Raw genomic sequence first — 17,756 nt, forward strand, 5'->3', positions numbered from 1 at the left:
CAGCAGATAGGAACATCAAAATTCATACTGCTACCACACCTACATGCCCCATACCTTGTCTGACTATGCACTACTGTCAAGATGGAGTGAGTGCCACAGAGGGTTGCTGTGTCTCCTACCACCACCTCTCTCTGCACCTGGGTCTCTACCATCATTTGGTCAGAGTACAGGCACTTCAGGCACCTCAACACTACTGGTGCAGTCATTGCCACATATTCTTACAAGTAACAGAGTGTTACTTGTCTGAACAAACCCCAAACAATAGGGGCCATCACTTGCTTTGCAGGAATAGCCACACAGTAGCCCACATACCACACCAGCCTCAACTGCTAAGAGGTCCCATTCTTAAGTAGCCTGCAGATTCAGTCAATCTCTTTTGACATGATATGCACTGGGCCCAAACTCACTAATCAAAGCTAAATATACCTGTGGTATAATATACTACAGTATAAATATATTACAGGTATATTTCCACTGTGGTGCCCAGGTGGAAATAAAGATAATATTGCATTACAAACCAATACCCAAACTATCTTCAGGAAAGCAGCTTACTAATAAAAGTAGTAGAGATATCTGACCACCAAATACATAAATCTCAATGAAGGAACACAAGAAATATGAAAAAAGAATTGACACCTCCAAAAGATTGAAACTCCCTAGTAACACATTTCAAGGAAAATGACGAGTGAAATTTTTTTGAAAGGTACTTTATTTATTTTAGTAAATATATTTTTATTTTTTAATGTGCTGAGGATTGAACCCAGTGCCTCACATGTAAGTCAAGCGCTCTACCACTGAGCCACAACCCAGAGGGTGAGCTACACTATATCCTTTTGTGGGAAAGACACAGTGCATCTCCTGATTGTCCATGGAGAGCTGAGACAGGAGCCATATTTCTGCTGGGCTATAGCATCTGGTGTTTGTGGGACCAAGTCCAGGAGCCCAGACTTGTATAATCCTAGCTGGGTCCAAAAACCAGACTACATGATTCAAAGAGTGTGCCTAGGAAACCAGGAGAAATTCAGGCATGAAGAATGTTTTAGCCAGTGGAATATAGGTCATTGAGACCCAATTAATCCTGGGTCCCTCTTATCTTTTGAGTCTGGAGGCTTGCAAGAACAACTAGTGCAGGCCAGGAATTTGATCAGGTGTGTGGAAGTGATTGTGTGCTTGGAGACTGAGCCCAGCAAGCTGGAAAGGATGGGATCTGTAGGTGGTAGAGGGGGCAAAGGATTGGCTCCTCCACCACAGGAGTGTAACCATGGGAGTGGAGACTTCTGGCATGCAGACTCCCAGTATGGATTGGAGCTGCCAGGCTTTTGAGGTGTGCTGATTTAAAATCTTCATACCAATCGCCATTGAATGAAGTACCTAGGGCCTACCTAGATCTAAATAGGACCTTCAGTAGCTCCATCTATGGGAACTCCTCTCATAGAACTCTACAGTAACTCTACCCGGAGAGTGGAGCAGACAACACTCTCCAAACTGCCCCCACCTCATGCTGCTGAGATGGGAATTTTTGAACTCCAATCGGCAACTTGGTGAGCAACATAAAAAGACTAAGGATTGACAGGCTGTGACTAATACTTTTGTGCATGATACATACCTCCAGAAAAAATGGAAAGAAAGCCATTTGGAAACAGACGATGAACATATATTCTCATTGACAATTTTTGACCACTGCAATAGAAAAAAATTCCTTAATTTTTCATCAAGAAACTTTTTTAAATTAATTTTTTTCTCCCTCTTTCTTTTTTCTTTGTGTGCTGAATGGTTCATGGATGTGTGTGTGTGTGTGTGTGTGTGTGTGTGTGTGTGTGTGTGTGTAACATTTATATATAAACATATTTTATATATTTGTCTCACTTTTCTCATTTCTAGATTTTTTGAAGGTAGTTATCTTTCATGAGTCTTTTGAGGACCAGGGTTTTTGATTAGTATAGTTTGATTTTGTTTTCTGTTGTTTATCACTTGTCCATTTCTATTGATTCTTTCTTTTCTTTCGATACGAAATTCTATTGTTCTCTTTCTACTTTCTTTAATTTTTTTTTACTTCTACTTTCTCTCCTCCTCCTCATAGTCATCACATCCTAAATATCTTCTTCATTCTCCTTGTTGAACTTTTGAAATAGCAAACACTTTTACAAACTTACTGTTTTTACTGTTGTCAACTGTTTATTGTACCATTTCTGCTTATTGTACCAGTTAACATTGTAGATGTCATAATAAGAACTAAGTATTTAGTTTAATGCTTTATATTGTTTCCATCGGTTGTCATTATTTGTCTCCCCCACACACACACCTTGAGGCACTAGAAACCTTCAGGGACATGACAAGTTCATAGGGTAAAAGCTCTACCATCTCAGATTCGTACTGATAAGTGGGTAGACACACAAACAATATGAAAAAGGGAACAAACCATCCCAAACAAACCAAAATACCTCAATAACAGATCCACCCCTGTGGAGGAAATGTCAGAGAAGGAATTTAGAAAGTTCGTAGTTAACTGATCTGTGAAATAAAATATGATGTAGGAAATGAAATCAGAGAGAAAATACAGGAAGTGAAAGATCACTTTAATAAAGAGATAGAGATTCTGAAAAAGAACAAAATGAAAATCCTCAAAGTGAAAAAGTCAATAAATCAAATTAAAAATTCAATGGGAACACCATCACCAACTGATTAGACAACATGGAAGATAGTTTCAGGCCATGAAGACAAAATATATAGTCTAGAATATAAAGTTGACCATGGAGAAAATATGTTAAAAGACCATGAACAGAACTTTAAAAAAATATGGGATAACATGAAATGGTCACATGTAAGATTCATTCGGATAGATGAAGGCTCTGAAATACAAACTAAAGGAATACATAATCTTTTCAATGAAATAATTTCAGAAAATTTCCCAAATCTTAGGAATAAAATGGAAAATCAAATATAGGAGGCATACAGAACTCCAAATACACAAAATGTCAATAGATCAACACCAAGACATATTATTATGAAAATTCATAACAAACACAATAAGAATAGAACTTTAAAGTCTGCTAGAGAAAAAAAACAGGTCATATTTAGTGGTAAATCAATACAACTTTCAGCTGATTTCTCAACCCAGACCCTAGAAAGTCTTTGAATAATATACACCAAGCTCTGGAAGAAAATGGATGCCAATCAAGAATATTATACCCAGCAAAATTTTCAGATTTGAAGATGAAATAAAACTTCCCATGATAAATAAAAGCTAAGAGAATTCACAACTAGAAAGCCTGCACCACAAAACATACTCCATAAAATGTTTCATGAAGAACAAATGAAAAATAAAAATGAAAACCAGTTGCAGGAAGAAATACACTAGAAGAATAGTCAATCAAAGGAGAAACTAAATCAAAATGACAGAAAATAAAAATCATCTCTGAATAATATCATTGAATGTAAATGATCTAAACACATCATTCGAAAGACATAGGCTGGAAAATTGGATTAAAAAACAAGACTCAACAATATGCTATCTCCAAGAGACTCACCTCATAGGCAAAGACATCCACAGACTGAAGGTAAAAGGATGGGAAAATGGGACTGCAAATTGGTGCATCCACTCTGGAAATCAGTATGGAGGTTCCTCAGAAAACTTGAAATGGAACCACCATTTGACCCAGTTATCCCATTCCTCGGCATATACCCAAAGGAATTAGTGATGTGGCCACATCAATAGTTTTTAGCAGTTCAATTCATAATAGTTAAGCTGTGGAACCCATCTAGGTTCCCTTCAACAGATGAATGGATAAAGAAAATGTGGTATACATACATAATGGAATATTACTGTGCCATAAATAAAAATGAAATAATGGCATTTGCTGGTAAATTAATGGATCTGGAGATGATCATGCTAAGTGAAATAAGCCAATTCCCCAATACTAAAGGTCAAATGTTCTCTCTGATATGTGGATACTAATACACAATATGGGGGAGTAGAGGAAGAATAAAAGTTTATTAGGTTAAAATAAGGAGAATGATGGGAATAGAGGGAGGATGGGAATAGGAAAGACAGTAGAATGAGTCAGACATATGTTCACAAATGAATACATGACCCGTGTACTCCACATCATGTACAACCACAAGAATAGGAAGTTATACTTTATGTATGTATAATATGTCAAAATACATTCTACTCTCATGTGTAATTATTTTTTTAAATGTCATCCTCATAATCTTTTAATATTTTACATAAAAAACTACACACAGCTTATAGAACTTTTATGTAAACATCATAAGCTCACCACTTTGTCATTTGTCAGTTTATTTAAAAAATAAAAAACAAGACAACAATTTAGTAGAAGTACCACTGGGCTGGGAGGAGAGGCGAAAAAAGGAAATGGGGGTAGGTTTATTCTCTGTACAGAGATGCAGAGAAAATTTCACATAGCTATAGAGACTGCCTTGTGAAAAATGAAAGTTTTAAATAGACCCCAATACTTTTTACCTTCCTTTATCAAAATAGTGTGCATAACCTGCATAAATAAAATCACAAACAGTGTTGCCACTCTTTCAAGAAAACAAAGCAAAAATTAGTGGGTTTTTTTTTCCCTCTCTAGTTTAAAAGTCATCATCATCTTTTTAAAAACATCAGAAGTAGATGAGGTTACAGCATACGTATGGTCAGAATGCTACTGTCTTATGCAAATGACAAGTGCATTCAGTGTCAAACAATGAAACAATTGTGCAAAGAATTCTTTCAACAAAAAGTTTTTAGCCTTTAAATAAAACAACATCAGTTTCTTGGGCTGAACAATTTTCACTTGTAGGACAGGCACAAAGTTCGCTTATGGCAAAAACAGCCCAGCAGCTCAACTCGCTCCTGACACTGGTGGTTGGTGAGGGGTTTGCTGAGGGCTGATCCGCAGGAGACACTGTGTCTGGAAGCTGTGTTCTTCTCAGCCCCAAGTCAATTGCAAATGTTTTCTTCAGGGGTGGGAAAGATGGCCAAATCCAGTTCATGCCTGGATGGGCGCCGGATCCAGCCTGGGCTGGAACTGTTTTGGGGCCCTGGTCATTTCACTCGCCTCCACCATTAAATAACACCATCTCGCCTCCGAAAATCAAATTATATCTATATAACACCCCACCCAACCTCCCCAGCCCTACCCTCCCGCAGTTCCCGGGGTCTATGTTACAGACAAGAGACCTCATGCGCTCGCTGGTTGTGGGTGAACAACTGATGTGGCGCGACCACACTCCTGCGTCCTGCGTGTCCCCGGGGACCAGAGACGGGGGCGGGGGGTTGAACAGACACACAACCACACACTCTGAGGCCTGGCTCTTAAGGAAAGGATGCTCAGGAACCCCTTGACACTTGGCAGGGCGTCCGGACCTGTGCAACACTGCTGGACGCACACAGACACTGGGAAGGGGGCACCCGATGCCCACGCCAACTCTCGGCGCGACAACCAGAGCAGCCAGGAGAAGCCAGGTGGTCCGGTGGGGTCCTTGGGGGACTTGGGTCTTCCCTTCTCTCAGGTCTTGAGGGACGGGCCAGGGAGGGGGAGCCAAGCTGGCAGGGGCAGGCGGGGCGGGCGCAGCCCTCATAGCACCTTGCAGCAGTTGATGCAGCCGTTCTGGGCGCCGTAGCGCTTCTGCAGCGCAGCGCACCTGGCGGTCTCAAAGACCTCGCGCACGCCCACCTTGGTCTTGGCAGAGCACTCGAGGTAGTCGTAGGCTTGGATGCGCAAGGCCATGGCGCGGCCGTCATCCGTGCGCACTGGTTCCTGCTTCATGCGGGCCAGCTCTGTGCGGACGTGCTCGTCTCTGCGCAGGTCTTTCTTGTTGGCCACCAGAATGATGGGCACGTTGGGACAGAAGTACTTCACCTCGGGCACCCAGTTCTCGGGGATGTTCTCCAGCGAGTCCGGGCTGTCCACCAAAAAGCACATGAAGATGACGTCGGTGTCCGGGTAGGAGAGCGGCAGACGGTCATAGTCCTCCTGACCCGCCGTATCCCACAGCGCCAGCTCCACCTGCTTGGCGTCCACCTCCATGTCCGCCACATAGTTCTCGAAGACGGTGGGCACGTACACCTCAGGGAACTCGTTCTTACTGAACACGATCAGCAGGCACGTTTTGCCACACGCGCCGTCGCGCACCACCACCACCAGCTTCTTGCGGATGGCCGCCATGAGCGGGCGGGCCCGGGCAGCAGGAGGGGGCCCGCGAACGCCTCGCTGCTGTCCCGCTCGCCGCTCACCTCAGGCTGCGCGCTGGGGGCAAGGGTCGCTAGCTGCACCCAGGCCCCGCGGTGGCGCGTTCTCTCGGTGCGCTCGGGCTGCCCCGGGGGGCGGTGGGGGCTCTGGGGCATAGGGTGCACCGTGCGTCTGGAAGCGCTGCTCCTGGGCTGTGGCCGCTCTTCTAGTCCCAGCCCTAGAGTGGGCGGCTTTGTGCGCAAAATTGGCTGGAGCCGCGAACTCGGCCTAGCTCCCTGCCGGATCTGTCTAGGCCTTGCATACTGGGGTACCGACGACTAAATAGCCTGACTGCAGGTGGCAGATGCTCTCATGTGTAATTAAAAAGAACAAATAAAAATTGAAAATAAGAAAGGATGGGAAAAACATCATTTTCATGGATGTCATATACAAGCAAGGGTATCTATCCTCATATTAGAAAAAGTGGACTTCAAGCCATGATTAATCAGAAGAGATAAGCCATTTCATACTGCTTGAGGGAATTATACAACAAGAAATAACAATCATAAATACCTATGCCCCAAACAATGGAGCATCTACATACATCAAACAAACCCTTCTCAATATAAAGAATGAAAATAGACCATAACACAAAAACATTGGATGACTCTGACATGCCTCTCTCATCACATGCATCTCTCATTCCAAACAAAACCTAAATAAAAATGGTTCATAATTTAAAAATACAATTAATAATTTATATATATATATATATATATATATATATACACACACACACACAATATTTCATCCATCAATGACTAAATACACTTTCTTCTCAGCAGCACATGGGTTGTTTTCTCAAACAGGCCGTATCTTTGGCCGCAAAGCAACTCAAAACACTACAAAAAAAAAAAAAAAGAAAGAAAGAAAATGACAAAAAGAGATAATATCTTGCATTTTATCATAACATAATGGAATTAAATTAGAAATCAACAATAAGACTAAATAATATGCTATTGAAAGATAAATGGTTAGCAGAAGAAATCAAGGGTGAAAAAAATACTTAACAGGTAAATGAGAACATGACATAACAAAATCTCTGGGACATACTATGAAGGTGGTTCTAAGAGGATAGTTGATGGCATTGAGCTCATTCATGAAAAGAAAAGGAAGACACCAAATAATAATGTAACAACATTATTATATCTCATGATCCTAGAAAAACAAACAACAAAACCCAAATCAGTAGAAAACAGGTAATAATTAAGATCAGAGCTGAAAATGATGAAATTGAAATAAAAAAAAAATTCAAAAAATCAAGGAAACAAAAGCTGATTCTTTAAAAAATAAACAAAATTGATAAGCCTTTAGCCAAGCCAAGGATTTTTTTTAAATGAAAAATAAATTTTAAAAGATAGTGGGGAAAACTAATATTGTTAAAATCCGTGACGAAAAAGGAAATATCACCACAGACTATACTGAAATACAGAGGATAAATAGAAACTATTCTGAAAATTTATACTCCATTAAATTAGAATATCTTGGAAGACATCAACAAACTTCTAGAGACAGATGACCTACCCAAATTGAGGACCTAGAAAATTTAAACAGATCAATTTCAAGTAATGAAATTGAAGATACATCAAAAGCCTACCAACAAAGAAAAGCCCTGGACTGGATGTATTCTCAGCTGAGTTCTACAAGACCTTTATAGAATTACTAACACCAATCCTCCTCAAATTATTCCATAAAATATTAAAATAGGGAGTTATGCCAAATATTCTATGAGGCTAGTATCATCCTGATAACAAAACTAGACAAAGACACATTAAGAAAACTTCAGACCAATATCCCTGATGAACAGATGTAAAAAAACTCAAAAAGCTTAACACCAGGGGCTGGGATTGTGGCTCAGTGGTAGAGCGCTTGCCTGGCACGTGTGAGGCTCTGGGTTTGATCCTCAGCATCACAAAAAAATAAATAAATAAGATAAAGTTATTGTGTCCATGTACAATTAAGCTTTTTTTTTTTTTTTAAAAAAAAAGCTTAACATAAAAAAACCTCACAAATAACCCAATCAATAAATGGGCAAAAGAACTAAAGAGACATTTCTCAAAAGAAGAAATACAAATGGTCATTTTCTCAGATGTTGAAAAAAATGTTCATCATCTCTAGCAATTAGAGAAATGCAAGTTAAAACTACACTTGTTGGGAGTGTGTATGAACTATGGATTTTGTTTGAGCCATTAAGTCAGGAAAGCTGCTTTTCTGTGAACTACTGGGTGAAATTCCCTGTTTTGAGAAATCCCAGATCACTCTGGAACCCTGCCTTAGCTCACAGCCACAGGTTCAAACACAGCCACCTGGAGATGAGCGTAACCTGCCAAGCACCAAACAACCTGATTTTTCCTGAAGGAGCTCCTTACTGATTCCCTTTGTGGTCTGTACCACTATCAATAAAGCAAGAGTGGGTTTTTCTCTTTTTTAGGGTCAGATCCATCAGATCTATCCACACATAAATGTCCTCACTTTTGAATATATAATTCTCATCTTTTGTGTTTAATTATTCAATATTACTTTTATAGCTTTTATTTCACAGCTGGCCCACCTCCAACAGTTACCTACTCCCTCCCCACACAGGACATAGGCAGAAAGAATACCCTGAGATTTCACCTCACTCGAGTCAGAATGGCAATTATCAAAAGTATAAGTAACAATAAATTTTGGCAAGGATGTGGGGAAAAAGGTACAGTCATACATCGATGGTGGGACTGCAAATTAGTATAACAACTCTAGAAAGCAGTATGGAGATTCCTCAAAACACTAGGAATGTAACCACCATTTGACCCAGTTATACCAATCCTTGGTATATATCCAAATGATTTAAAATCTGTACACTATAAGTGATGCAGTCACATCAATGTTTATAGCTGCTCGATTCACAATAGCTGATTGTGAATTCACAATTCACCAACCTATGTACTCATCAACAGATGAATGGATAAAGAAAAATGTGATTTATATATACAATGAAGTATTATTTAGCCATAGAGAAGAATGACTATGATATTTGCCAGTGAGTGGATGGATCTAGAGAGTATCGTGCTAAGTGAAATAAGACAATCCCCCCCAAACTAAAGATTGAATGTTCTCTCTGATGTGTGGATGCTAAGTGGGGGGCTAGGGGAAGAATACAAGTTCATTGAGTTAGACAAAGGGGAATGAAGGGAAAGGGTAGGGCACAGGAATAGGAGAGTGGAATAAATCTGACATAACTTTCCTATGTACATATATGAATATGCCACAGTGAATCTCAACATCATGTACATCCACAAGACTGGGATCCTAATTAGAATAAGATATATTCCATGCTTGTATAAAGAAATATGTCATGTATAACTAAAAAGAACACATTAAAATTTTTAAAAATGAAAGACCGATTTCAAATACACAACATAATAATGCATATCAAGGACTTAGAAGAGCAAGGACAAACCAAACCCAAAATTAGAAGAAAAGAAATAATAAACATAGAAGCATAAATAGAGACTAAATTTAAAAAATATAAAAGATCAATGAAACAAAAATATTGGTTCTCTGAAAAGATAAACAAAATTGACATACTTTTAGCCATACCAACCAAGAATAAAAGAAAAGATACAAATACACAAAATTAGAGATGAAAAAGGAGACATTACAATTAATACCACAAAAATAAAAAGGACCATTAGAATATTTTTAAAAAGTATATTGTTGAGAGCCACAGCTGAAGGGGCCCCAGCAAACTTCCAGCTGATTGGCTCCTCTGCGGTGATGCTCATTGGGCTGTTTCCCCGCCCTTTCATACCACAGAGCTGCTCATTGGGGGACTCTTTTGGCTCCGCCCACACAACCCAGCCAAATATGAGCTGGAGGAGTGGGGGGTTGAGAGGCTGGCCAGAAGAGCCAGTGGTGGTAGTTGGGCTCTGAGGGAATTCCTGAAGAGCTTGTAGTGCAGCATGTGCGTTCTAAAAATAAAGTTTGTTCCTGCTTGATAAGTGGCTCGTGAATTGTGCCCAGCTAGACTACGGCATTTGGTGGCCCATACAGGGAACAACTGAGGGTAAGTGATAAGGTAAACTGCTCGCCCCTGAGGGCAGGGCGAGAGGATGGGCAGCCATTTTAAGATTCTTCTTTCATTTTGTTTCGCTTTTGTTTTAAGTTGCCTGTCCCTGGAGATGGGTGAGACGGAAGAAAAACCGCTCACATCTGAGGAAAAACTATTTGCATCTGAGGAACAGATAGGGAGAAAGGACGGATGTACATTTCAGGAGGATAGAAAGGCTGTCATAATGAATTTTTGTTCCATTTTTGTTTCATTTTGTCTCAGTTTTGTTTTGCATTATCTTATGAGGGATATCTTTGTCATGGAATTATGGAATTAAAAATTAGTAAAAAACAAACCAAAAAAATGTTAAGTAAATTGTTAGAGGAAGGAGGCACCCCAGTAATATCAAGAACAATTAGGGCATATGTTGAAGATTTAAAAAGGATAGAAAAGGAAAGCCCAGGAATTCTGCCAGTTGACACATTACTGTTATGGACGTTGCTATAATCTTGTTTACTTAGTCAAGGAGAAGACATTTTAGATCAAGTAAAAGAGGAGCCTCTCGAGATAGTCAGAAAGGGGAAGAAAGTTTAGAGCAGAAAAAGCCATCAGGGGAAAAGTTACAACAGGAGACTGCTACTAACACCTTTCTATCACCAGAGGGCTTAAGTGTCCAACCAACAGCTCCACCTCCATATGCTGAGAGGCCCCCAACCCCCGTAGTTGATAGATGGGATCCTGAGACGGGACCTCAAATATTAGCATGCCCTGTATTTGAGCAGGCAGGAGGGCAGCGAATTCACCATGCTTTAGATTTCAAAACAGTGAAGCAGCTAAAAGAGGCTGTAACAACCTATGGTCCTCAAGCACCCTTCACTGTAAGCATAGTCGAATCCATTACCAATTTGAACATGACACCAGCAGATTGGACTAGTTTGTGTAAAGCTGTGCTAAATGGAGGACAATACCTGTTATGGAAGGTTGCCAATGAGGAATTTTGCACAGAGACAGCTAGGCAAAATGTAGCAGCCGGTTATCCTCAGAGAAATCTAGATATGTTGTTAGGAAAGGGACCTTATGAGGGTCAGCAGCAACAAATTGCATATGATCCTGCCATATACTCACAAATTGCTGTAGATGCGATTAGGGCATGGAAGACTTTACAAGGACATGGAGATTTACAAGGTTAATTATCTAAGGTAATACAAGGAGCTAATGAACCTTACGCTGAATTTGTAGATAGGCTTATTCAAACAGCTACCAGAGTTTTGGGGGATACAGAACAAGCAATGCCATTAATTAAACAGCTAGCCTATGAACAAGCAAACAGATGGTGCAAGGAGGCCATTAGACCATGGAAACATGGAGATTTAAACACATATATTAAATTATGTAGAGATATTAATGAACAAGGGCAAGTCTTGGCAGTTGCAGTACAACAGTTTTTAGATGCCAGACTGCGGCATTTGGTGGCCCATACTTTATTTTTAGAACGCACACACTGTACCATGCGAGCTCTTCAGGAATTCCCTCAGAGCCCAACTGCCACCACTGGCTCTTCCAGCCAGCATCTCAACCCCCCACTCCTCCATCTCTTGAGGCCGAATGGCTGGGTCATGTGGGCGGAGCCAAAAGAGTCCCCCCAATGAGCAGCTCCGTGGTATGAAAGGGTGGGGAGACAGCCCAATGAGCATCACCGCAGAGGAGCCAATCAGCTGGAAGTTTGCTGGGGTTGCTGTGAGCCAATCAGCTGGAAGTTTGCTGGGGCCCCTTCGGCTGTGGCTCTCAACATCTCCCCCTCTCTGTTTAATTAAACAACAAGCATGTGGCTTAGGGACCATGCCTGCCTTAGGTTGTCCAATACTACATATGGTTCTTACACGTCATCTGATGAGCTGACCTCAAGGCATCAGCCTCCTGTCTTAGATTGGTACCATTGCAATTGGATCTTACCCGTCATTGACTACCGGTCCAGCATACAGCCACACCTGTGGATAGGTGTTTGTACTAGTGGGGGCGTGAGGTTCTTTGCCTCACCTCTATTGGCCCCCAAATTTTAGTTGAACGCAATCACAAGCAGAAGGGAGGAGGATACACCAAGCCAATTGATGGCTCCTTTTGGAAAAATTGTACCACTGATGACACCATCAGCAAAAATACCCCGGCACTACCACAAGTCACTGCACCAACAGATAGTTCACAATGCATACAAGTGACACATAGTTGAGGCAAGTTCTGCAAGCAGTTCAGTGATAGCTATTGCAGAAGCTGTAGTTTGGTTTTATCTTTGTCTTCACCGGCACTGGGATGAAGATAGGAATTCTGGCAATAATGGCTAAAGAAAAAATTATGTAACATTCCAGCAGGCACTAAAAGAAAACAATTTTCCGAACATTTTACATTATCCTGAACAGAATTATTAAATATAATGAAGAGGAAAGGTGAAAGTAAACAAACAGATCTGTTAACCTCCTTTTTTGTTCACATATTAAAACAATCCTAAACACCTGTTTATTCAATTTAAATTAAACCTTTTAAATGACATGAATAAGAAAAAAATATTTGGATCCATGTTTTTTTTATGAGTGCTCATCATATATGATATATGGACATATGCACATACAAACATACAACACAAAACACAAGTATGCACACATAATATAATACATACAACACATAACATAATAGTAAAGGCCTTGTAACTTTTTACAGGTGAAATCTCCATTGCAATATTTAAAAAACTCTAAAGTCAAAAAATAGAACTGATCAGCAAAGCATTAACCTAGGTCTGTATGAGCTCAAAAAACAAAATGAGAACTTCATGATGTGTGAAAGGGCAATAATAAAATAGATATTGAAAAAAGCATCCTGGTTTCATTAGCCTCCAGGTGTGGGAGAACCACTGTCGAAGATGTAAGGATAGCCAAACTGGAGTTCTGGATATCAGCTGTTAAGGATTTGAGCCAAATCATCTTCTTTTTGGTCTGTAGAAATCGCTTTAGTTAATCTCTCTGGAATCCAAATAGGCTGCTGTTCTCCCTGTGGAAACACACAAACAGACCCCCGACTCCAGACAATCACTGGATCAGAACCTTTCCATTGTCCTGTTAGAATATCCTTCCAAAGTACCTTGGACTTATATATTTTTTGGACACATGCCTTTCCATAGCACTAAGCCCTGATGAATCCAAATTTAAAAAGTTTAGAGTAAAAAGGGTTATTTTAAGTTTATCTTTGGGGGATAAATGCCCCTTCCCAGTATATGCTTACTAACAAATTGGAAAATCGTGAAGAAATGGGGCAAATTTCTGGATATATACAGCCAACAAAAATTCAACCAAGAGATATAAAAAATCCAAATAAAGCAATAAGAGTGAATCAATAATAAAACATTTCCTAAGAAAGAAAAGCACTGGAATGGATGGCTTCACTGGTAAATCTTACCAGGCTTATAAAGAACCCTTCCAAACTCATTCTATAAGATTAGCAAATAGCATCACCTCACCACCAAAACCTAGCAAGGATTCGACCAAAAAAAAAAAAAAAACAAACACAGAAAAATTATAGAGCAATATCCCTGAAGAAGATAGATGCAAAAATCGTCAACAAAATGCTAGCAATCAAATTCAACAACATATCAAAAGATCATGATTAGGTTGGTTTCATTCCAAGGACAATTCTTCAACCAACACAAATCAATAAACATAACACATCATGTAAACAGAATGAAGGATAAAAATCATAGATACAATAGATATAGGAAAGGGCATTTGATAAAATTTAACATCCTTTCATGATAAAAGTCCTGAACAAATTAGGATCATATCTCAACTTTATGTAAATGTATTATGACAAGCCTGTAGCTAGGATCATACTGAATTGGATAAAACTGAAAGCATTTCCTTTAAGATCAGAAACAAGGAAAGGGTATCTTCTCTCATCACTTTTATTCCACCTAATACTGAACTTTTTAGTTAGAGCAATCAGGCAAGAGAAAGGAATAAAGGCATACAAATATGAAAGGAGATAATTATTTTTTGAAGATAATATGATGCTCTAAATACATACCCTAAAAACTCCACCAAAGACTATTAGAACTGAAATAAGAATTCAACAAAGTGAAAGAATACAAAAAATTGACATAAAAATCAGAAGATTTTTCTATATACCAATAATGAATTCACTGAGAACTAAATCAGGAAAACAATTCCTTTCACAAGAGCCATAAATAAATGAATAACCTAGGAATAAGCTTATCTAGGGAAAAAGAAGACCTGTACAATGAAAAATTACAAAAGACTTATGAAAGAAATTGAAGAAGACACTAAAAGATGGAAAGACCTTCCATGTACCTGGATTGGAAAAATCTTACTAAATGTCCATACTTCTCAAAGTGATCTATCAAAATACCAATAACATTTTTCACAGATCTAGAAAGAATTCATTGGAAGTCAAGAAGACCCCAAATAACTAAAGCAAACACAATTGTGTTAGTCTTTTTTTTTTTTTTTTTTTTTTTGTCACTGGGACAAAATACTTGAGAAATAGAAGGAAAGGTTTACTTTGGCTCAAGGTTTCAGTGAGTGGTCATCAGGCTCCAAGGCAGAAATGTTACAATAGAAGGACATGACAGAGGAAAGCTTTTCAGTCCATTGCAGCCACAAAGGAGATGGAGAAGGTCAGAGAGAAAGTCCATGAAGAAGACATACCCTGCCAGGATACACCTCCAGTAACCTATTTCTTCTGGGAGAAGGGCTCTCCACTCCCTCATACCAACCCCACCCTTAACTGCCTGCATCGGGACCTGCCCTGCTCTGATTCCTGATCCTGCCTCATAAAAATCCCAGACCCCAAGCCTGTTTTACCTCTCTCCGTCTATGGAGAAATGGCCCTTATTTGTCAACTCTGACAACTAAATGGTCCTGTGTATCTCTGCCTGGTCTCTGTCTTTCATTTCTCGCTTGCCCGTCTCCTGGTTCCTCCCTTTCCTTTCAGTTCTCTTATCTGGAAGTTAGATTTCCTTTCCTGGATAAGTCCTACCGACTTTCAGTTCTCAGTGTAAAGGGCACTGGGAAGTTTCTTGAACTTTGAACTGGTTTAGGTTTCTTTTTTCTTCTCAATAGGTGCCAGTATTTGCTGGAAGCTGTGTGTCAGCAAGTGTGTGCCTGTCTTGTTGACTCTCAGGTCCCTAGCACATAATGAAAGGTCCTGGGCACTTAGATATTGAATAGTATCAGTTCCCAAATGCCAAATCAGGTTTAAGGTGAAATAGGTAAAAAAAGGTAGTGAGTTTTTCCTTAATGCCACATTACTCAAACTCTAGAATTCAGGTTCGATGTGGCTATTCATCCCTGCACTCAACAGACACTGAGCACATGTAGGCATTGTCCTCGGTGCTCGGTGCTCAGTGCTCGGTTACAACAAAGAACAAAACCACAATGATGATCCCTATACGCTGTGGCATTGCATTCCAAGTGGAGAAAAAATAATGATGTCCACTGAATGCAGATCAGACATCCACAGTGTCTGGGTTTGACTCTCAGGTGATAATTATCAATTTCAACATTTCTTCATATCTTTAAGTCGTTCTCTGCCCTTCCTTGTTTTTTTTTTGGGCGGGGGGAAGGGGTGTCCTGGGGATTGAACTCAGGAGCATTTGACCCTGAGCCACATCCCCAGCCCTATTTTGTATTTTATTTAGAGACAGGGTCTCACTGAGTTGCTTAGCACCTCTCCATTGCTGAGGCTGGCTTTGAACTCGCGATCCTCCTGTCTTAGCCTCCTGAGTGACTGGTATTGCAGGCATGTGCCACCGCACCCATTAGTCTGAAACTGCAGTTTCAGTTGAAAAGAAAGGGCTGTATAGGCCCATGAGGATGACTTCTGTGGTGCTTCCCAACCAGAGGCATTTCTGGCATTAAGGACAAGAAAGAAGAGCCTTCAAATTATCCCCTCTCCTAGCAAGGGCCTAAAATGCAATAAAAGAGCCATTATCTATCAGAATTGCAGTAGAGCCCATTTATCACAGAGTTGAATCAATTCTGAAATTACTGTACCATATTAGGGGGAAAAAAGCCACTCAGTATACTCCAGGTGAGAAGGATTGATATAGAAATTAGGAGCTGACATAACAGCAGTCAGAAAAGTTCCCAGGAAGGTCAAGAAAGCCAACGCTGGAGCCAGCTGAAAGTTGTGAAGTTCTTAAGCGCTCACCTGGAAGCTACTACAGCTCTAAAGAAGAGCTAGCAAGGAGGCTGAGGTGAAATCTCCCAGGGCCTCACAAAGCTGGTTGCAAACTCTCCAGAGTAAAATCAACTTCTCTTTTGTTTTCCAAACCTCCTGTGAGGGCCATCCATTAGCAAATCAAAGGGGAAGGGCATTCTGAGAAATATGATATGTTAGCTTTCTGGCATGTGACAAAATACCTAAAATAATCAATTTATGAGGCCACTGCACACCGCTGGGGTAAAAGTTTGATGGGGAATTATAGATAGTAGACCATTGGATTATAAACCTTGGATGACCCAAGTAACCAAGGACAGTCTGATGTTTTTAGAAGATAGAGAATCTCAAGCAGGTTGCATGCTTTGGTGAGAGTTCACTGTACTCTCTGGGCCCAGCCTAGCTTGTCATTTGCAGAGTACATGTGATATCACTACAGCTGGCAGAATTCAAACAAAGGCCAAAGGGCAGGGGACCCCTAGGATTTCTCACATGGCTCTTTCCTTCTTGACTCATATATTTCTTCTCTGAAGGAAGAAAATGCAATGGAATTATTCAGCCATTTCCAGAGTAGAGGGGGAGAAGGGAGCAGGTAGTGTCAGTTAAGCAGCATTAACTTGAGACACACCTAGGTGTCAGTCCTAAGTCTCTGTTTTTTATTATAAATGGCAGTAATCAGTCTCTCCCCTAGAGTTAATTTGAGATTAAATAAGAATCTCAAATATTAAGTGCCTGGCTCACTACCAGCTCACTACCTGCTGTATATTTAACATATGTTTGCTGATATGTAAACATAAACATGTTTTGACTTTTTAAGTTATTTTCTAGGTCTCCTGAGGGATGAGGTTTTTTCTGAGCTTCATCTTTCCAAGAGGAATTAAGAAGTGATAGCCTTTTTTTTATAACAAAGTGCCTGTAACTGCCTTGAACTGAGTTGGACAATGTTCACCTTTATTTCTGAAGGGGATGAAGAAAGATAAGTGAGATAAAGATTGAGAGATGCTGGGAAAGGTGAGGTGCCATGCTGGTTGTTGAATCCTGTGGGAGATTTTCCCACTGAGCTTGAACTCACTGCACCTGGACTCTGACTTAGATGAACTCATTCCTTCATTGTCTTTGAAGGGACAGGCTTGACCACATTCATCTTTCTGTTTGTTTGTTTGTTTTTTAACTTTTTTGTTTTTAACTTTTTTAGTACTGTGGTTAGAACCCAGGACCGCTCTACCACTGAGCTGTTTGCTGTAGCTGGTGTTGAACTTAGGATCCTC

The 17,756-nt window shown here is 40.1% G+C and overlaps 1 protein-coding gene across 1 annotated transcript; it reads right to left on the minus strand.

Moving 5' to 3' along the window:
* Nucleotides 1–4,283: 4,283 nt before the first annotated feature.
* Nucleotides 4,284–9,922, minus strand: LOC101956215 (rho-related GTP-binding protein RhoB). The gene has a single exon (XM_005316749.4). It carries the CDS (start codon nt 6,171–6,173, stop codon nt 5,583–5,585), a length of 591 nt encoding a protein of 196 aa, XP_005316806.3. The 5' UTR covers nt 6,174–9,922; the 3' UTR covers nt 4,284–5,582.
* Nucleotides 9,923–17,756: the final 7,834 nt, after the last annotated feature.

Source organism: Ictidomys tridecemlineatus, chromosome 5 (genome assembly GCF_052094955.1).
Source record: "Ictidomys tridecemlineatus isolate mIctTri1 chromosome 5, mIctTri1.hap1, whole genome shotgun sequence".
Lineage (NCBI taxonomy): Eukaryota > Metazoa > Chordata > Mammalia > Rodentia > Sciuridae > Ictidomys > Ictidomys tridecemlineatus.